Below are 23285 nucleotides of genomic sequence, written 5' to 3'. Positions count from 1 at the left end.
CCCCACATTCTCTGCGGAATGGCTATTCTCAAAACATACAGTAATCTGACGACCACCGTCCTGTCCGCTCACACCCTACGACCCCAAGAGATTGTCATCTGTGATACGGATGATGAAATATCAAAATGCACTCGCACTACTCAGCCTCCGTTCTGTGCCACTGGTCACACACAGAAACATGCTTGCACACACATTCTGATAATTGCAGACTGCTCATGGGGTCCTATTTCTTATAGCAGATAAAAAGGTACATGCTCACTTTTAATGGCACCACAGGAAAAAAAAAATCTTGTTTCCATAAACACTTCACGCTATGGATAGAAATCTGCACACACACAAGATTATAACACAAGCATATTCTACTGAGGCCCTTAAAACACACTTTGTGTCTGTAGAAACAGAGAAAACCCCTCTAATGTTCTCTCTTGGCCCCTCTCTCACCACGCCAGAGGTGTTGGTTAATGGAAGATATTGCATTAATGCAACAGCCGTGATGAAAAACCAACCATGAAATATTCAACAAAGAGTAGTTTGAATCACGAACACACAAAAACATTTAAAAGCAACAGTTCTCTCATCACGTTCTGTGCCGGAAATCTCTACAATTCAATAATGACCCGATTACACAGTTGTAATCTTAGCTGAACTTTTGTTTGTGCGCGTACCGGATAATACAGCCACTAGGCTTGCAAAAGTATTAGAATTTTGTTTTCGGATTTTGACTTTATACACCCCCACATTGATTTGAAATAAAGCAATCAAGATATGAGTCAAGTATGGAATTTCAGTTTTGATTTAAGATGTTTTGCAAAAATATTTACCATTCAGAAATTACAGTCATTTTGTGTAAAATTTCAATCAATTCGATGTTTAAATACTCAAAGTACTTGGAAAGAGTCACTGGTATTCAATTTTAAATGACAGCTAATTATCAATACTTGAAAATTGTGTAATCAAGGACTGCCTGACAAAATCGGCGTTTCCTCCCTGGAGAGTCTTTGCCAGGCCTTCACTGCAGCCACCTTCACTTGCTGCTTGTTTTTGGTTGTTCCTGCCCTCGCTTGTGATACTGGCACTAATATTGTCTGTGGATAATATATGGGGTACGCATGCTTGTATTGATCAGTTTTAGCTGTCTGCTGCATTGGTAAATATGTGTTCAGCTTCCCTGTTACCAGTCTGTAAGGTGACCTAACCCCATACCCTCATCTGTCTGTTAACGCAGAGGGTCTGGGCAGTGAGCTGTGCTCTGGGGCCCATGGTGGCTGCACGTGGGGGATGCAGGGGCCTGTTGATGCAGCTGTCCCACTCCAGAGTAACATAAGACCTTATTAGAGTCCATTAGAGCACTCTGAATTCAATAAGAGATTGTCCAGTACATCCAAACATTCACACAATTCATAGGGAGTTCGGAAGTGAAAGAAGGCTGATGGGCTCAAGGGGTTGCCGCTGGCTACAAGCTGCTGTTTGCCAGCATGAAGCATTTAAATACACATTTATATAAACAGGGAAAAGCTGAAGTATCCTTATCACGTCATGTATCTCGCACTATATACATTTGCTATTACTGTACATCTATGTATGTCGTTAAAGCAGCCATACTTTAGACTTATTCTAATCATATTTCAGAGGTTGTAGGTCATAACCTAGGTCAAAGGTTAATGTGTTAATGCCTGGTCAATGTCTGTTTTCTAAGTATTATCAGAACACCAGCAACTCAAGATAATCCTCATTTATCAGAACAGGACAAGCGTACATTTGTTTTCTCTATCTTTTGACATTTTGTTAGTACAGGATACCCGTATTATCGTGATAATAAAGTATGAGGACTGAGTCTGCTAGAAGTCCACCGTCACAGAAAAGAAGTTCCTTCGGCCCCAACAGCAGGGGTTTAACCCATGACACTCTCTTTGATCTTTAATTAACAACAATCTTTAATTAAAAACTCCACTGTGACACAGTAAAACTGTTCCGGCATGAAAGGGATACAGATTTTCCATTCTGCTTGACCTAACAGCCGAACAGGACAAACAAAAAAACAAACAAAAATGAGCCTGATTCTGGTAAGCAGAAACTGCATAAACATATGCAAGCATTTGCAACCAGATATGATGAAAAAGCTGTGATTTTCTCTCTGTACAAGAAGAGCATTGACAGTCATGGTGGACAAGCTGGTGCAGAAGTGTCAGCTTCGAACACATTAATATTCTGAAGCAGAACATATAGAATGACATAAACCACTGCTGCCAGCCACATTGAAGACAGCTTGGGGTTTTATAGCACATGCTGCGTCTGCAAGCACTTGGCTTTAATTTTAAAAAAAATGTAAATACATGCATAAACCAGAGGAGCATTAATTAAACACGAAGTTGCCAGATATGTGTAATCTCAGCTTCCAAAACAATTATGGGAAAAGTAAACATGGTCATTTGAAGGCCTTTATAAATAGGGAGAATGGAGGCAAGAGTGATGAATGGGCGCATTATGACGTTTGGGTTCTGTTCAAACACTGTGTTAAAAAACAAAAAATGTAAAAATTAAAAATAATAAATGACATTAATTGATATGAAGCTGTCATTTTGTTTCAGGATGTCAAAATATCCTGTATCTGTTGTTTAAATGTTTTAAAGATCAGATACAGGATATTGTGACAGTCGTTGACTCTAAATAAGAGATTCACGCATTATGGTACCTAGTTTGAACTTGATGCAACAGAACATGTTTCTATAGGAAATGCATGTGTTTCTGTTTATTATTATATTTTTTTCAGCAAAGGGTTTTTTATCATTGTATTTTAAACTGAGACAAGACATTAGCTTTAAAGTTGGCTATTGAGATGTCATAACATCGCCAGTACATCACGGGTCCTATGAACTCAGTTGTTTGCTTGGTCCCAATGGGAATATTAAATAGAGAGGTAATTTCATATTTTGAGTATTTACAAATGTAATATTGGTAAGCACGTCTGGCTCATATTGAAGAGGTTCTGGGTTTGAATCTCAGGCCTGTTCCCTGGGCTCGCGTGTTTGTTTTTTTACCCTGACTTAGGCCCATAGTGTTCGTAAAGACTTTAGCTTACCTGAAACCCTAATAGGGAAAAGTGAAATAGAAAATGGGTGGATTATTAAAATGAATATATATATATATTTTCAAGGTGACGTGGAAAATGACTCTGATGTACAAGGACCATTAAAAAGTTCTGGTACTGTGGAGAACATATACAGTACATTTACTGTAAATCTGTTGGTAAAAAACTTAGTTGCGGTCAAGTCGAAGAAAAACGGCCCCATCCACTCACTGTGTACTTTTTCTACTGCAACCAACTGCCAACAACACACATCAGTCTTCTGCATATCATGCGTGATAATGACGTAAGCAAACCTTAGACCAAAAATTAGGCAGCAGGATAGCTGGAAACCAAGTCCAGGGTATCAATAGTATCTCCAGACTTGATTTAATGCCGACTCACTCATGTCTCCTCAGACACCCACAACCACCACCACAGCTATTTCATATTTTACCATCCACTCTCCAACCCTCTCCTCTCGTCTGCGTTATCACTTCCATTCTTGGTCTTCTGGTTCAGATCTCTTCAAAGTTAATGATGTGACACAGAGCGGCTTACTATCAAACTACTGCGCGCTGAACAGTACAGCCAAGACCTGGATAACACATCATGCATTAATGGAAAAATAAGCGTGTGACTGACTGCTGATTCATCCACCCCCACTATGGTTTTCTTGGGTTCTTTTGAAGACACAACACACACAAGATCCACATGCATCAACTTAAAACAAAGATTGAACATTTTATGTTATAAAGATTCTGGGTTGACAGATATGGGGTGTGAAAGTATGTACATCAAACACGTCTAAACATTTGGTAAAAGTGCCTTAAATGACATCCAATATTTCCAAGACATACCGGTAAGGCACTGTGTGTTTCAGAAAGATGGGTTGAAGAATTTATAAAACAAAATAAATAGTACATGGCAAGGTGACAGACGCAATGAAACAATGAGTGATTAATGCATGCAAGATTAAAAGAACTGTCTTACTTTGACAGGTGTTGCTCCTTTCTTCAAAGCCTGGATTGCACAGACATTTTCCAATAGGCACAAGCCACTCGCCCTCTGTGCTGCAGTACATTCGCGGTGGCTCCTCCTCTTTCGAGTTATTGACACATAAACCTTTCACCTCAACCAGTGACTGGGAGTCCATGGGCACTGTATCAGGAAAGGAGGCCAGATTCTTCACTGTGTTTGGGCACTTTTTAAAGTAAACCCTCACAGAGACTAAAGCTACACAGGCACCCACGTCCTGGAATGCCAGGTAGAAGCCCTTCTTGGTCATGGGGCCCACTTCACGAACTTCAGTGTTAAGTTTCAGAATGCGGTCGCCAAGGTCCATTTGAGTGAAACTTTCATCCGCAGCAATGGTGTCAATTTTGGAGAACTGGTGTTCTCGGAAGTGACTGCCTTGGTCGTCATCCGTCTCCAAGTAGAGAAGGTTGAAGGTCTCCTTGCATGTGCCCAGGACTAATGGGATGGAGTTGCAGTCCCTCAGTGTAAATTTCAGTTCGACATAGATCTTCTGGGCCGACTGACGAGGGATCCAGTTGGTGCGAAGCCAATTGTTCTGGCTGTACTCCATCACATTGCACACCTGGAAAGTCCTGATGGGTGTATAGTGCTCATCCACCCCACTGATCTCCTCCCACTAGAAAAAAAAATGGAAAGGGAAAGGGGACAGAAGTAGGGAAAGACGACAGAAGCAAAAGATAGGAAAGCCCAAAGTAAGAAAGGAAAAGCAATTAAAGATAGTATCCAGAAAAAGATCAGGAGAGACAGTTGAGAGAATGGGAAATTGCAAGAAAAGCATTTTGGGTGAACAGAAAAAGAAAGAAGGAAAGCATCAGAGAAGTAGAAGTAAGGAAAAATAGGGAAGGATAATAGAGAGAAAAAAGAAAGTTATCTCCATCCTGTAAGCATTTACAGTCAAGTTATTTAGATTCAGACACGTTCATGCTGAAATCTAAACACTTAAGGGTGAAAAATGCCACTACCAGATCTCTTATAGAACACTGAATTGAAGCAAATTAGATCAAAAGTTCTAGACATGTATGATTTAAATGAGTATAATTTGTGGGCTTTTCATTAAATAAAAATAAATAAATCTTGTAATGATTTTTCCACCCCTTTTACTAACTGTTGATCTACAAGTGAGGACTGCAGTCGTTGGCTATCTACGTCATAGTAATGCTACTAATAGAAACGTGCGGTAACTACTACGAAAAAAAGAAGCTAGAAAGTATGGAGAGATTTCAGTGTATACCAGTAACGTTCATGGCTATCTTACATTTTCCCTCCACTGGAAGAAAGCGATGAGAGAGGAAAGGAGACAAGAAAGCGGGGTCATTCCTTTTGAATTCAACACAGTGCGAAGACTCATTGATCATGCGCTTTGGCTTCGCAGTTCAGGAAAATCAACAGCGAATCACACAGATGATGAATGAGCAAACACCTGAAAACACTGGGTTCATTGTGGGTAAACTGACAGAAATTAGAATGATTGGGTCTAAATGGATGCTTTGTTCTCTTTTGGTGAAATAAAGAATGGATGGGTGCCTGGATGAGCAGCACTTCTGAGTGACAAAGAGAGAGACACAGTCTTGATAAGTGGAAACGGAATTATTGGTCCATTTGGACAAGTGTTACTTGAAACTTAAACCCTTCCGGACAGATGCTGTACTGTATGTGCATTCACATATACGTAGCTCATGTGACATTTTGGTCCGCAGCAGGTGCTTTCAAGCGTGAACCCAGCATGACGATATATGAATGCTTCTGCTCTCTATTACAAATATTTTTGCAATTGTGTGTGTGCAAATCATATCTTTTGAGTGTTCAAGGACCTCTCAGGCTCAAGGATGGCCACTTGCTTTTCATCTCTTAGTAAAAGACCTCAAGTGAAAGCCTGGAGGGCTGACGAGAACGCGCTAGCTTAAGTGGAGATAGCACCAATGAGCAGAGTGATGGAAGAAGGAAAGACCACCATAAGCTACAAAAAATGGCCCCTTGAAATTCCATTGGTGTTTATCCTCCACTGTCATAGTTTCAAAGCATCACCTCATTCATCAGTGTAGTCTAAGCTCTCTATAGGTCTAACAAAAACAGGCCAAAGTAGACATACTTGAGTGCGCTGGCTAAATAAAGTGAACATTTCACAACGCTGTGGGCTATTTTTGTAGGCTTTTCACCCAAACTTTAAATGGAGTATTGTACCTCGTAATATTAAATATTTGGCGGACACGCTAGCAGAAATTAGGGTGAGGACGGGACCTGCCAAAATGATTAGTGACTGTGTTGAACATTTATAGTTCATAATAAATTTGGATTATATATATATATATATATATACACATATATATATATATATATATATATATAGTATAGTTGTGAATGTGTGTATAGTTATCCTTGGATTAACTACCAACCAGGATGTAGTCAGACACTCTCCCAAAGTCAGCTGGGACAGGCTCCAACTCACTTGTGACCCTGAACAAGATACAGCATAGTAATTGCATACATGGACTAGAGTTTGTTCATGTGTATATTTTTTATTTAAATCAGTTATCGTTTTATATTTTTCCTTTGACCCTAGTGAAAATCAGCCGTACAGAAAATGGATGGATGGATATTTTATTTGTCTGCGTTATTAGTTTCACTTCCTCATCGCTCCTGCCTTGCTCCTCCTGTTTAAGCTAATCAGCTCCCAGCTTCCCATTGCGTTCTACCCACTGCTCTCTCATCCGTGTAGTAAGTCTCTAGTTCCCCATTTGTAGTTCAGTTGGTGTGGATCATTATTGTTTGTGCGGTTGTCCACTGCCTTTGTTACTCTTGCTGTTGTTGTTTTCTGTGAAAAAATGTACTTCACTTTGTACTTGCTTGGTGCTGCTTGCAATGAGACATATGCCGTAGCTTTTGCATCAAAACACTTTCCTCTCACTGCGAGAACTGTCGTTTTTAATTTATAAGTGGTTTGTCAATTCGTAATAATATCTATAAAATAGATTTACACATAAACGGACTGCCGATACGAAACCAAGTGTGTAGCACTTTTATGACCATTGTACTATTAACCAAATATTTGGCTTGTCCGTTTTTTTTTGGCATTCATTATAAGAAAAGGCCAATCATCTATGACCAGAAAAACATTGAATATGTAAAAATAAAGGTTTAGAGGGTGAATAGGAAGCTCATCCACCAGCTGAGGAAGCTCCAACTGTGGATATGACGACACTTGCGTCCCAAACATGTCTAAATAATTAAAAGCAATAAGCGGACAAGTCTTTTGTTTAACACCAAGTGGGTGAAACTCCCCTCCCATTGGCTCCTAATTGACATACAACAACACTAGGACGCTACACCAGTCCTTGCGACCTCTGCCCCCCTGACCTCTAAGGTCACAGCTGGGCCACTGTTTGGTGTGATCTTGTCCCAGGTTCTCTGATCTTTGCTGTAGGTGAAGCGACTTAAGGGACAGTAAAATGAGAGTGCAGTAACATGAGCTGTTAAAGAAATTACAACTATGGCAACAGGCACGTCTCAGCAGTTCACCGGTTCACCCGTTTCAAAGAAAGGTCAATGAGAGTTAACAGGCCAGAAAATAGTCCAGTATAAGGTAACAATGCTTTTAGACCAAGACTGTAGGAAACAAGATGGAATTTGAGCATTCTGAATGAATTCAACCATAATCATGGATGAACCTCTGGGGTCACTGTAAACCTTGTGATGCCACGTTGCTAATATAATTCTTTGTACAGTCTATTTGTTAAAATTGACTACATAAATGAATGATGTTTTTGTTTCAAACATTTGAATATACTAGTGGGGATACATGAAGAGTTAATGGTTTGTCCACTGAATGGTTTTGCCTCCACAGTAGGACAGGGCTGTCCAAAACACGTGTGGAGCCATCTTACACTCCGGCCTCTGTGGGGGGCACTGGGGTCACAGACACGACAACTGCTGCATATCAGTCAAAGGGCATTTCTTCAGCCTCTATTATCCAAAAGGTGCACACATTTCATGCTTGCTCTACTTGTCTTTCCTGCTAATCTTGATGAAAACTACATCACAAGGCCAACTGATTTTGGGGTGATTTTTAAACAAGGAAAGATGTGAATGTGTTTATTGTTCACAACACAGATGAGCTGATGTAAATAGAACCATGCCAGAGTCAATTCAGGCAAGATTGTATACAAGTTGTAATTATTACCGTATGCAACCTCTATGATGTGATGGGAAACGGCACTTTTTGGCAGTCTTGTGGAGCTATAGACACAATTACAAGGATGTTCTTTTTATTTAGCAGTCACATTGACTCAGGACTCCTTTACACTGATGCCAACCTACCAAATAGTTTGCAGGGGAGAGAAAATATTGAAGAAAACTTTGATGAGAGACTTTAAAATGTTTTTACTTATTTGAGCAACTTAGAATGTTTACAATACATAAACCCGTTTATCGAGGGGAATAGGCTCCTGACCCACCTGCAATAGGTGAAAGTCTACAATACAGCGAGACTATGTAAAAAGCATTGCCTTAATAATTTTAGCCCTTCCGCACATTCTACAAACATGTATACTGTAAAAACCCATAAAAAAGATCACTTAAAAAATTAGATATAGCGGGAGCACGATAGATGAACTGCAATACTGCTGTATTGTTGTTTTTTTAAAATAATCTTTTAATGATCATTATCAGAACTGAACATGTTTCCAATTACTGATTTTTTTGGGAGGGATAAAGCAGTTTATAGCCAATAAGGAGGAGAGAAAATATTTCAAGTTACATGTAATTTCTTTCCTTTATTTTCGCAATGTAAAATTTGCATTATCCAAATATTTCTACCGCTTATCCTGTTCAGGGTTAGAGGGAAGCTCGAGCCCATCCTTGCTGACTGTGGACGAAGGCAGAGTACACCCAGGATTGTTCGGCTGGTCAGTCACACATCGAGACAAACATAATTCACACTCACAGTCACTCACCGAGTCAGAATCAATCTCACACTAGGTGCACAAAAGTCAGTCATGAGTACCAACACATTACCATTGACCTACAATGGTTGTCATTTGGAGTTTTATTCCCATAATTTAAACTTCATTCCTAAACTTTTGCTCAAATTAAAAATTACGGGACTATGCAAAGTTTTTAGCCAGTGCCGCAATACAATTGTATTCTCTATCGGTTCCCATGAAAAATAGACTTAACTTTGTGTGTACCCATTAATTCTATTTGCATGTCCTGAGAGTGTCTGGGGTGTTGGTTTGTTGCTGAAGAATGCTTTCAGAGCACTCAAGAATGTAATCTGTAACTCTCTTTAGTCTTGTGGACGGCTAAGCTCCCAGGACACTGCTCAGCCATCAGCTTGCCTCCCAAACAGATAAGAGTATATCTGGATCACACACATTGGCATATCCTAACACACAGACACTCATCATTTCAGCCTGTCTACACAGTGAACATCCTGGGAGGCTGAACTCTTTAATTTGCTCCGACCGGAGCGTGTTGTGTCTCAGTGGACCAATAGCCACAGCCTCCCCGTCAATGTGAAGGAGTGTGCGTGTGTGTGTGTATGTGTCAGGGCTCGGTGCCACATTATGAGAAATCATTTGTGCGCAGCAGTGTCCCAGTGCAGGCTGCTTATCGGAGCAAGTCACTAGATGACGTGAGTAATTACAGATGATTCACCTTGAGGACTTCATCATCAGCATTCTTTCCCCTCCCAGTCTGTCTCTCATCCGGCCTTTCTCTTCTCTTTCGCCTTTTTTGTCCCTCATATTGATCAATGCCTGTCTTTTGTATCTCACATCCGGTAAGGACATTCCAGCATTTATAGTACTAATCTCTAATATGTGTCACTACTAGTCTTGTAATGTAGCACAGTACAAATACTTCATAACTGTGCTTAAGTAGAATTTTCACATATCTTTTACTCCACTCCATTTCCTACATAAAATGTATACGTCGATGCAGTTTCCCTAATCATCTTTGTTACTCGTTCCTACAAAGAAAAATCCAAATAATTGTTTGTTGCCTGAAATGTGGAGCACAAAGCAAAATAGTCCTGCCTGTTTAAATGAGAGCTGGATGTATTTTAGATTTGTTGACTAGATACGCCAACGCACTGCAGCAGCCCGGCTCACCAATGTGCCTATGTGGTGGCCATGTTGGGGAGGTCGATGTTCCCATCAAAGGCAATGCATGGACATTGAAATTAAGTCGGAACTGCATTCAATTAAACTGATTTGCACGAGGTATTTTTTTTTGTCAACGCCAAAGCGTGTGGTATCAATAATATAAAAAAAAGCCCAAAAATATATTTGTACTTGTGAAAGGTTATTCCCAGTACCCTTGTTTTGATTTTAGTTTTCTTGACGTCTACACACATGGGATGCGCTGAGAACTTTGACCCTCCTATCTTAGCGTCGCTGTAGGCAAGAAGCTCAAAAGGGGTGTGTCGTATGTACCTACAGTATTTTCTATCTATAGGATGTATAGTATTTGGGTTCTTCGCTAACTTTGGGTTTTATTGTGCCAGTTCCATATGCGATTGAGGAAAAACCTTTTCTCCTCTGAGCAAATGAGAATTATTTTCAGTCAAAGCCAAAAAGTAACACTTAATAAAATAAATAAATAAATCAATTTAAAAAAAGGAAATGCACGCGTGCGTGCGTCCGCGCGTGTGTGTGTGTGTGTGCGCGCGCGTGCCGGCCAGCCCTGAGGCACAGTAGTCTAACCAGTTACACAAATAACCTCTGAGAGAGAACCCACTGCAGAGACTAGTGGAAAAAGGCTGACAAATGAGCAAGCAGATTTTTTCATTTTAAAAAGCACACTAAAAGTGGCAAATTAGCATAATGCAAAACTACCGTTTTTGTCGTGGTTTAATAAAATAGTTTTCTCTGGACACATGCAATCATCAATGTTTACCCACCCCAGCGATGCTATATGACTACACACAGGATTTAGTTTTGTCTCTTACAATCCTCGAGGTTCCGTCAACGCGTGACACTTTATATGCTACATAAGATGAAGTGAAAATTGTCACATTCTGAAATAATTTTTAAGCTAAGGGAACATGTCAAATAGAGCTTCAAAACACTGCGCTGTAGTAAAAATATGGTAGGAATGAATTGTGGAATATCCTCTAGCATGGTTTATCAAGTATAACCGTGACAAGTTAATTATAGTGTTTTCATAAAATAGGGCTGAAACATCAGGTCAATTTTTAATGTGTATTCTGCTGAAAAGAGGTTAAGCATATTGAAAATTCACGCAAGGATGCTTTTGTCCAAACAATCTGAAATCCTTTAATGCCATAATCTTTCCTTTAGCACACGCACAAACAAATAAACACCAATACAAACATGTTCTCTTCAGCATCTCGACCATACGCCGAGTGCTGAATGTTTAACCTTTAACCTGTGAGATGGAGAATGGACCAAAATGTTTAAAGAGAAGTGGGTTAATCTACACTTTGCTTATTTGTCTGACATGACAAAGCCAGAGAGAGGCCGTCGACACTGTTAAAGCAATCACAGTCCGCGCGTCGGCGAAACCTACATGAAATATCGTAATAGAGAAAATAACAGTAGCTCCGCAATGTCAGTGGGATCACATCCATACGTTAACTACAGACAGAGGATACTCACCCCATGTGACGGGTAGGAAATCCATCCTAACTCTCCTTGGCTTGCTTTAGAATCTAACAGGTTGACTGTCGGGGGGAAGAGAGAAAACAAAGAACATATGAGTGTCTAGTCCTTGTTAGCCCCAATTAGCCCTTATCTAATCCCACAGGAGAGATCCCCGACCTCAAGCACTCAAGCGCTGATCATGCCACTGTTTACTCAGCTGCCACACAATACACATATTCTATGCTTGGCAACAGTAAAGGCAGAGTGCTTAGTGTCGCGTAGAGCATACAAGCAGAAGTTGCTAGGCACAGATAGAAAAGAAAACGTGTCAATGAAAAAAAAAAAAAAAAAAAGTTATTCTCCCTGATGTAAGCTTCTGACCTTTTTGGCCGTCTTCAAACCAACACCAAGAATGTTACATATTTTGAAAGGAGCAGCGGCAAACTTGTAGTTACTCTACAATGGCTAGGTTCAGAAAAGATTAGGCCACACAACATGAAATATAACAAATCTAAGTGTACATCATGCGTCTTGCTAGCAATGTAGCTCAACTAAGTAAAGAGGCAAAGAGACGTGGTCTGCTTAATTTAGGTTGGGATGGAAAGTCTATGAAAAGCTCTATTTTGAAGTGCAACATGACTGTGTTGTAAATCAACTGCCATCGCCACACACAACATGTAAAGTAAAGAATGCAAAGGAACCATAGTCGAGATGAACTAATACAGTATAAACAGCAAGATTCTGTTTATCCATCCATTTTCTTTAGCGCTTATCCTCATTAGGGTCGCGGGCTGCTGGAGCCTATCTCAGCAATCTTCGGGCAAGAGGTGCGGTACACCCTGAACTGGTCCTCAGCCAATCGCAGGGCACATAGAAACAAACAACCATTCGCTCTCACATTCACACCAAAGGGCAATTTAGAGTCTTCAATCAACCTACCATGCATGTTTTTGGGATGTGGGAGGAAACCGGAGTGCCAAGAAATAACCCACGCAGGCACGGGGAGAACATGCAAACTCCACACAGGCGGGGCCGCGATTTGAACCCCGGTCCTCAGAACTGTGAGGCAGATGTGCTAACCAGTCGGCCACCGTGCCAGAAGTTCCAGAACTTTGATTCTGATTATTCATCCCATGTTGACGTTGAGATGTGACTAGCAGTTTCTTGGCTGGAAAACACTCAGTCCTGTCAGCACTATTGGAAAAAGTAGGGGGGATCAAACCTGACTGCAGACCAATTTTCATTTGCTGTGATTATGTAGCAAGCATTTTATTTCTAATTTGTATTTAAACAAATGGAAAAATGTTCAAGTGAGCCAGGGAAATAAATTTGCATTGACGCAGCGTCAATGTTTTCACAAGTTTCTCAGACATGACTTGAATAAAGGAGACAATCTGATATATATGCCGTTTCAGGGGTATGCATTTTTAAAATGCGTTGGCGAGAGGCATTCCGACAAACCTGACACAAGTTCCACAGTATACGCAAGCTGTCATCATAGTGTGCGGTATAATTTTCATTTCAGTATTGATGAGCGGCAGTAAAAACAGTGGAAAGCAGTACTATCCAGACACTGTGCCTGTGAGCTTATGGACAAATCACTTAGAGTTGTACCTGAAACTTGTATATATTGAGTAAAATTACGTTATTTAGTTCCGGTTTAATGACAGAAAAAAATTATGAGTGTTGTTGCATGACTCTCTTTGGGCTCATCTCTTTTTTTGTGACCGTTCACAATCAAATAAACGATAAAGTAATGTAAATAATGTATGAGGAAGTAAAATGAGGGGAAACACATTTTGCCCTTGGTCAGTCCAAACACAAACGTGAAGGGCAAATGTCCCTGATGAGATGTAAATATATACTGTCCTTTTTCTTGCGAATATATTCTAACCCTAATTCCCTCACTGCAACGCTTTTGAAAATATGGCAAATTATGACGCTTTTTGCTCCAAGATATCTTGTCAGCACAGCACGTCTGCTGTGATGATGAAGTGCGTTTCAGCCAAACTCGACCATTTTTGTGGGGGTGCCTCGTTGTGGGTTTTTGTCTTTATTCATGGACCCTGCATTGGCACATTAACAAGTTACACGAAAATTGTCTAATTTGAACATAACACCGCATATGTTTGCATACAGTCTCCTATCTATTATCTCATTACACATGAACAATTAGAACAACTTTGCACATTTGATTGAGTATGAACCAAAAACACGCATACCGGACAGAAAGAAGTGATGCCAGACCTAGATAATTCAAAACTTCTGTATGAAATTGAGGGATATACTTTTGCTAAAGATCGTACAGGATTAGTCAAATTCCACTGTCTATGTACTCCGAAAAATCATTTACCCTAGGCAGCAGTAAAAAAGACAACCCTTTACTCCCTTCTTTTTTTCTTTTTTTTTTTTTGTCAATGTCTTTATGTCTCAAAAGTGTTCTCTGTCAATTGACTGTCTGTTGTCGTACTAGAGCAGCTCCAAGTACCGGAGACAAATTCCTTGTGTGTTTTTTGGACATACTTGGCAAATAAAGATGATTCTGATTCTATGTGTTCAACTTGTTGTTTCACAATAGATGAAAGATCCATCTTTCTCAAGGTGTACAAAACTGAATTTGGGTCCACCTGATCTATCGCCTCCTAGGCCCAATCAGCCGGTTGAGTGGCAGCAGACACATTCCTATTAGAGTCTAATGAAGCTATCTGTTCATGTCAGATAATAGCAGCTCAGCATCCAGGGCCATTGCTTCCAATTTACATTTCTCAATGAGGCGAGCCCACCACTCAAATTGAGCCAAGCGGGGGAATTTGAGAGCAGAAAATTAAACAGCTCTCATATCGCGAGCGAGCGGGGGGTGGGGGGGATGGGGGGAGGGAGCTTCATCCAGCTGCACTCTGTCGAGAATTCGGCACCAATACTCACACACATATAAACACTCAGCTGGAGCAGAGTTCCAGAAAAATACACACATTCTCACTAAAGTACTCATCAAAGTACACCCACTTAAAAACATGTTTGTTTATATTATAGACATGTATTCCACCTGCAAAAAACACTAAACAATTTAAAAAAGACACAAACGAAGACCTAGACGTGAGCATACAGAGCGCAGGCCCCTGGTTCACGTACACACACTTAGCATGCTAGCATTAGCGGCATAGCCCCTGCCCATGTGAGGGAGGGTAACGCTAGTATTTTTAGAAAACTCAGCCAGGCTGTGCTGTATGTGAAATGTGCCAGAGGTTGAAAAAGGTAAATCGATATAAAAGATACATTGGGTGTCATCATAAAATGACTCCGTGTCGAGGTCAAACGGCTCCTGGCAATCAAACTATGCAACCCACCACCCACCCACCCACCCTTTTTTTTTTTTTTTTTTTTTTTTTTAAATGGTAAGCACTTTTTGAGGGGAAACAATTGTATGCACATCTACGCGTGTACATCGTCAAGTTAATGATCTTAGCATTTTTAATGTGTCAGTCATGAAATTGAGCCACATTATGTGGCACCGAACAAAATAATGAACGGAACTGGTCTCAGATCAGAACACACTAGAATAGAATAGAATAGAATAGAACAGACATGGCGTGCACTCAGTCAAAGGGCTTTGTCTTGCTATGGCTGTGTGCATGTGAAGGTTGGCAGGCTGCAGTGCAGGCAAAGCAATGCGACTTGTGTCTGTGTTAAAGGATGAAGTGTTCACCTCCCATTATGAATAATTCAAGTGCAGAGTCGCTCTGTCTGATGTTGCTGCTGCGTGCCCAACCCCTCTGGCCCCATTTTTCATTCTTTCTTTCTTTCTCTTTTCTTTTATAGGCGCCCTATACTTATTATACACCTATACGTTCATACAAAAAAAATATATATATGTATAAATATACGCAGCATATGCACTACATAACTGTGGTTATCCACAAAAAGGTCCTGTTTTACTCAAGTCCGATGCTCAACGCTCTTTCTTCTCAGTGTCACTCCAGCTCAGTGATTGGTTGTCACACATGAAGTTGCGTGTTTTGGGGGAAATGATCTTTTTTTTCAAAGCCCGTTTTCAGCATCTCTCAAAGAGGTACCTTCGATCAAAAACGTTGATCCTCCCCAGCGGGGATCCTCCGCGGGGCTCGCGGGGCTAAAGCGCCCCACCAGCCGCCTAAAAATAGCTGGCCTCAGGCCTCGCGACGCCCAGCAGCAAGGGCCAAATTCGCACCACGCCGATACACTCACTGTACCCAATAATATGACTCAATGTTCAAGGAAAAAAAAAAATATATATATATATATATATATATATATCGTGTCATCTCCATGCAAAATACAGTGATTTGCTCTAAATTCCACTCATCCACAACATTTTAAGAAGGAATCAAACAAGTGCTAAACTTTGAATTTGTTTTTTTAAATGTTGCTTAACCTGTTAAAAGTGAAGCAAATCGAACTGAATGACTATATTTTGAGGAGGTCATTAGATATCCAAATGCTAATAAAGAAACACAGCTAGATTGGCAGGAATTATTGCTGGACCTCACGTTAAAAAAAAGAATTGTAATAATGTACAAATATTTTTGCACTATATTTACGAGTCTCACACGTTCTAAAGCATGCTGGGACATTTGCAACTTCACTCTGTCTGTATATCACTAATACATCTTCATAAAGATCATACTTTCATTAACTGTGGGAGAGGAAAACAAAAGTTAAACCATTATGTGTTGCAACTCTTTAACGCTATTAACTGCTTGACACACAACCTTCACACCACGAACTATTTGTCTCTAAAAAAAAAAAGAGTATTTGACGTATTTTTTTTCGTCAAGATTCTTTTTCAGTTCATTCGAAACACACACACAAACTCTCCGCGCGTTTGAACACGCACACGCACACGCACGCGCACGCACGGACACACGCACACGTACACACACACGCGGACACACATTGAATATACACGGTATTCAAGAGCATACTGTAATATTATAAAATATTGTTTTACAGTGCATCCACCGGGTGCCTCTTATTTAATTTAGCTTCATATTTGTATTGACAAATAAAATCTATAAACCATAATTTTGTAAATTCCCCATATTTGTTATTTTTTAATTTATTTATTACAACTTTTTAACTGTGAGAGATCACACTGTATATAAAACAATTTACTCTAAAAAACTAAGCAGACATTCGGGGGGGGGGGGGGGGAACAAACAAAAAAAAGTTTTGAAAGTTTTGTTGCGTTGACACAAATGTTAACCACAGTTTCAAAAAGTTATCAAAAGTTATGAAAAGTGCCATTTCTGGTGAGGCAGGTCTTGCTGCACCAATCAAACAGTCCAACCTCATCACAAAACATTTTTTTCTGCTCTAAGTTGGTTAAAGGACATTGATTAAATGGCCAACTTTTACAACTTTCAGCAAGTCAGTTTAAGTTCAAGTCAGTTGATTTTTAAAGGCATGTTATTAGAAATTATATTTAGATATTAAATTGCAGACGGCCTGATTGCTGTCAATAACTCTCACAAAGCAATGCTTAACCGCCCGGTGTCAAATACATTCAAAAAGGAGACTAAACAGACACAACAGGACATTATTAGCTTTGCATAAGATAAAAATATGAATAATGATCCCAAATCACGGTACAGTAGACAATATGACACGATTACATGCTAATTTGTGCACTTTGAACCCTCGGCGCAGACATATAGTGACGCATCAAATCCAGCATGCGCACTCGTTTGGTTGTTTTGATCCATTTGCAAACCACAGTGCCAAACAATAGCTGCCAGGACGTTAACTGTGAACAACAAAACAAGCTTTTAAAAGGAGGACATTTATGGAAGACATGTGCGACTTTCACTTTTTTTCTTTTTTTTTCTTCCCCCCCCCCCCCCCCCCCCCCCCCCCAAGGCAGTTTCAAGTGTTTAAACAGGTGACTTTATGTCCAGTGGACTATTCTCCTTCTGTCGCCTTACAAACCCCCCACAAACTGTCTGACAGTGACAAAGATCAGGCAAAAAAAACAAAACAATAAAAAATAAAAATAAATATTGAAGTGCCTTATTTAGAAGCATATGCGACGTCATTTGTTGTTTTCGTGCATCGAGTTACAACGCATAATTTAAGTTTTAGCAACGCGTTGCAAAACCACCAACCACAAATGATCTTTTTGGACGATCCTTGTCAAAAACAAAACAACAAAGATTTTCCGTTTACGCACGTGTTCACCCCGGCATGCATTGTTTTTGCTTAAAAATATAAGAGACTCCAAATTCCGATTTTCGTGGTCTACCACAGAACGGCGAACCTTGTATAGTTACTTTGGAGGTTGTTGTTTTTTCTGGTTTCCCCCACCCCAGTACAACTGCGATGTTTAGGCGACATGTCTGGTCGTCAATCCGTACATTCTTCCCCCATTCCAACACTTAATCCTTATTTGAGCGATAATCCGAAATTACGGAACTCTAGTCGTGCGTGTTTGTGTCTATTGTCACGTTTCTGTGTAGTCTCCAACTGGATCGAGATATATCATTTCGAACATTCTATATGACATATATGTACTTCGCTCATTTCAATATGGTAGTGTTTTTTTGTTTTGCAACGCAATTATTTGGAGACATCGGACACAAGCGCAAAACACGCACTAACGAGCACATGGACGCACGTAAAAGAAGGCAGACTTTTTGCTTACCTTCATTCGGTGGGTAGACGACGGTGAAAGCTGGAAGCACGAGAGACAGTAAAAGCGGTAAGAGGAAAAGCTGTGATCGCGAATTGCAATCCATGGCGGCGCATCAGAGGTGCATAACTCCATGAAGACACTGACTGGTCTGAGAGCTTCTTCTATGCGCGCAGCTCTCTCCCACTCCACCAGCTCAGGCGCTTTTCCGCTGGGTCCTACAAAGTCGGAAAAAATGAAGGAGAGCGAGAGAGAGGAGAAAATACTGCTCAACTTCACCACCCGGGCAGTCTCGATCAGGGGTCTGCAACCTTTATTTTTTATTTTTTAGTTTATTCTAATGAAAATCTGCAAATGTGTTTGACTCACTAATTAAAGTTGACACTGAACAACAACAACAACAAAAATAGCTTACATTTGCATTTATAAAACTATTGAACTGCAATGAATACAATTGTTGGCCTTTTATTGCAAAGGCCAAACATAACATTTCTGAAGAAAAGGAAAAAGAGACACAAATTAAGTTAATCACAGAGTTGCTGTGAAAGCCAAATATGCCAAAACAGAATGAAACACTATTGTCCTTGACATTGCTACTCTTTGTTCTAGATTTACTCACGGTGTCTTACATTGCAATTTTAGAAGTGTTGTCTTTTTCCATTTATAAGTCACACTGCATAATTTATTTGCATTTGTTGTAAAGTCAACAAGGTGAAGGGTTATTCATTGCACAGACAGAGTCGCAACTTGACTGCTTACATTTGAACATATTACACAACTCCTACAGATGGCAGTAATGCACGTTTCAAAATGTCAACAGACCAAAAAAAACAAACAACAAAAAAAAGACAAAGACAAAAAAGATGTTTCAGCCTCCTGTGTACTAAATACAGTGGAACCTCAGTTCACAAATGGAATCCATTTGGCGAACCGAAACGTTTGTGAATCGAGGTCATGGTTCCCATTAAGATGAATGGAAACGTAATCAATCCATTCAGGTATATATACAGTCCAATATAGAAATAAGTGAAAACACTTCATTATGAAGAAATTACAGTGTCCACTAGCGAATCACTGTGCAACTTCTTAGCCTTTTCGCATACAGTACTGTTCGCTTCGGAAACTGCGCTGCATTGTGGGATGTGGCGGCCATTTTAGCTTCACGGTGTCCATGGTGAACATAAACAATGGTGTGTGTCACGTAGTAAAAGACAACATGTTAAAATGCAAGAAAGGGAAGAGGATATAGAGGGAAACATTATAGACCACAAAGCCTCGCTAGCACGATCACCAACAAGTTCTCGTACCGGGCAGACTTTCACCAGTCTCGGGCGGTTAACACTCCCTGGTTGCGGCAGACGCCTCCTTGATCCCGTGGTTCCTCCTTCCACTGAAGGAGTGCGATGGAGGGCTCCACACTCTTTCGCTGCCCCCGCTGCATCCATCGAGGATAAGGTTTTTTGTACTCGTCTATATGTTTGTGTGTTTGCCTGTATTGATAAGCCCCAAAGCTTCTGTGAGAATGTTTTTTTGGACAAATGAGACAATGCTTGAGCTTTTCTACAAGTCACACAAGCACTACATTTACGAACGCAAAAATGATGCACAAGGAAAAATTTTAACTGCTGAGAAAATGTTATGTTCTTGGGCTGCTTCACAGGTTTTCTTGAATTTGTGCATGCTACAATAAAATGTCAAGACTACCTAGGCATTCTGGAGCAAAATATGCTGCCCGGTGTCAAAAAACTTGGTATCAGCAATAGGTCATTGGTTCTCCAGCAGCTAAAAATGGGTAAGAACAAGCATATTCAAAAGTACCATTAAATTAGCCCCAATGTAAATCTTACTGAATATCTGTGGAAAGAGCTGAAACATGCAGTCAGGAGACGATACCCTTCAAACTTGTTATAGCTAGGGCAGTTTGCGAGCAAGAAGTGGACCAAAATAACTGCAGAAGTGTCATTGAGTTACAACAATCATTTGATGGCAGTGATTGTCTTAAAAGGTTGAACAATAAAATATCGAGTTGGTTCATTTGTCCAGGCCAGTTTCATTAGCAATTCTATTGAACCACAAAAAGCAATGCCTGATTTTCATTTGCTAATTTTCTGTATTTTTATTTGTTTGTATTGTTTTATTTATTTTTATCTATTAATTCATTTTGACAGCCTCGTTATCTCAGGGATCATTATGTTTATTTTTCCATTACAAGAGGTGTAAATGTGTATGTGTATACACATCACTATTCATAAAATGTGTTTGTTGCGCATGTGTTTGTGGATGTACGTGTCTGTGAGTGTGTGTTTGTGTGTGTGTACAAACATCTCACTGTGAAAAAAATCCCGTGTCTTTTCCTTCAATACCAAAAGCAAAAACTGGAGTTTTCAGCCTGACGGGTGTTTTCCCAACAGTCTGTTTAGGTGTCTGACACTTTTCATGACCAAAGTTACTTGTTGCAATTGGACAAACCATAGAAAAAAAATATATGTAAAAAGAAAACCTTTTTTTTTTTTTTCTGAACATGTTTCTTGGGTAAATACTAAATGCATGCCAAAAAAGGCTGGTAGCGTGAACACCCCAGACTGCAATCCATTAAAGGCACAAATAACAACAAGGGTAACTTCAGGAACAATCATAAGTCTCTCTATAGTAAGGTTAACAAAAATAATAAACAGCAATCACAAAGTTAAATTTGCTTAACGACACACATATGAAGTTAAGAGAAAAATTGCCAGTCTTCCTGTCTGAAGCACATGAAAACGCCTGTATTTGACAGTTTTATTTTTGAAGTTTAAATGTTAAAATTTAAGTTGATTGAGTAAAAATGGGAAACATAAGCAATGGTCTTGAATTGATTGATTTGGACCTCCAGCAATAAACATAACACACCAAAAACTATGGTAGAGCCATGTAAGTTTGTGATGTTGTGGTTTTGAAAGATTTGGCTTAGTCTTAATCCTTCCTTCGGCATTACAAAGTGTTATTACGTAAAACAAATAAAAAAATAAAAAAGGCACTAGACCTTTAGGACTAAAAGATTCCAGTTGCATAGTTTAATTCATGACAAGTGACAGAAAGGGATATTTAAACATTTCTTTGGTTATAACATATTGTAAATCAAATTTGGAGAGTTGGACCAAACATTGGTGGTTGAAGAGGATACATCCAATTTAGAATTGAAGGCCAACTCTTTGGGCATTGAGGGAAATTATATCCTGCTGTGTGCATGTTTCTGCGAGGGCCATTAGGGGCCCCTGACACCACTAGACTTGATCCGCAGCAAAAGCCTCCACTGACAGTGTAACGTCAGGGTCCGTGCTGAGACACCAGCTGTTGTGGTGGGGGGTTGAAGGCTGCAAAGGCATTTGACGCATGAGGAAAGTTAGACGAGACAGCAACTAACAACACAGCTACTCGAACGGGTTATTGGAAACAGTTTCTGAATTTAAATGACTTTATTCCTTGATCCAGCTCTCACACAAAGTCACAAAGGCAGCATTTAACAAAAACATAAATAGTTGAAATCGATACAAACATGTTGCACATTAGTTAGTGTTTGTGATTTTTCACACAAGAGGTAGTCTTTGAAGTTATGCTGATGTCATATGGATGTCAACTAAATTCTTGAAATTTCTGGACTGGGCTGGAATGAATGGTGTATGAATGTGATGCTTGCATTTTTTGTAATGTGTTTAATTTCACATCTTTTCCCAGCATCTTTTATATATACAGTGTACTGTATATGCATATGTATGCTATTAAGGGCTCCTCACATTTCATTTCTTTTTCAGGGAGGGCCTGGTTTGCCTCTCCTGATGGTGTGACTCTGCTAACAGTGGGCTTCGCTGCATTTACAGTTCAATCCCTGTTTTCAACGGCATGTCAAAACTGATATTGACTCACATTACTATGACAGATGAGAACGTTTTTTTTTCTTGCAATTCCAATTTGGAATAGTGAGTGAAACTTTGTTCAAATCCAGTGTTTTCCAGCGTAAACGTCTTATTATTTTTTTCCCCCTTTAAATCTGAACTGTAAATCATAGCATTGTTGGTACATCTCCTGCCATCGAGAGGAGACAAAACCTGTTTGCAAGTCGTAAAAGAAATGAACCACTTATATGGCTTCTTGGGTTGTTTTGAATATAGAAATAGTAGTACACTGGGTTCTGTAAAGGTATTTATGAGTTCTGGCCTGTCGATTGAAACAATGAGGAGCAACTTGAAGAGGTCTCTTGCCACGTTATCGTTTTGGCATGTGGATTTACAGCGAATTTGAATGTGAGTGTCAGCCTTCATCTTACATCGTCACAGTAAATCACTCCTTAAACATTAAACAACATGAATATAAAAATGCCCTGCAGCTGTCATCCAATTGAAATGGACAAGGTTTTGGTTTTTGGATTAAAATTTACCGACATGGGGTCATGTCACGGGGTTGCGCCATGCTTCTTGAGCATCTGCTAAGCTAAATCATGTGCTAGAATAAGGCAGTGCTCAGTGGTTTTTCTTGAAAGTCCATGTTGACAATAACTTTGCTCTCAGTAATCAGTGCAATGTCAACCAAATGTTTTGTACAAACCATGTCTAAAAACATTTATACATGGGGTTACCAACAATGGGGCAACCAAGAATGAGGTTTTGTTTGCCTCAGTGGTGTGGGCATATTGATGTGGAGTTTACAGAAACAACTTACAAACCAGTAATGGACTAAAACAAAGCCTTTTATAGTAAATTTGGCCAGGGTTGCACCATGTTCAGGCAAGGCACATGGGTCTTTTGTTTAAAAATAAATAAATAAATACATAATACAGACTATAATACTATGCATTAGTGTTGTGATAATGTCATAGTAGATTTGCATGATTATTGAAATAGACTAGAAGGTTACACATCTCTGTTATGATTTGTTTGGATAA

At 39.7% G+C, this 23285-nt stretch overlaps 1 protein-coding gene across 6 annotated transcripts in view; it reads right to left on the bottom strand.

Annotated features, from left to right (window-relative positions):
- epha3 (eph receptor A3) overlaps window positions 1-18547 on the bottom strand; it is a 105523-nt gene extending 86976 nt beyond the window's left edge. For 4 of the 6 annotated variants that reach the window (XM_061791514.1, XM_061791512.1, XM_061791513.1 and 1 more), the window contains exons 1-3: window positions 18380-18547; window positions 11719-11783; window positions 4058-4718 (exon numbers count right to left, since the gene is read on the bottom strand). In XM_061791514.1, the coding sequence (XP_061647498.1) occupies window positions 4058-4718; window positions 11719-11783; window positions 18380-18473 (820 nt within the window). In that variant the 5' untranslated portion in view covers window positions 18474-18547. The remainder of the gene's footprint in view (window positions 1-4057; window positions 4719-11718; window positions 11784-18379) is intronic. The other 2 variants (XM_061791510.1, XM_061791515.1) reach the window with 2 other exon arrangements.
- Between the last annotated feature and the right edge of the window lie 4738 nt (window positions 18548-23285).

This window comes from Phyllopteryx taeniolatus, chromosome 12 (assembly GCF_024500385.1).
Source record: "Phyllopteryx taeniolatus isolate TA_2022b chromosome 12, UOR_Ptae_1.2, whole genome shotgun sequence".
NCBI classification, from domain to species: domain Eukaryota; kingdom Metazoa; phylum Chordata; class Actinopteri; order Syngnathiformes; family Syngnathidae; genus Phyllopteryx; species Phyllopteryx taeniolatus.
Note: the sequence above shows the minus strand (reverse complement) of the source record. Positions and strands in the feature narration are given on the sequence as shown.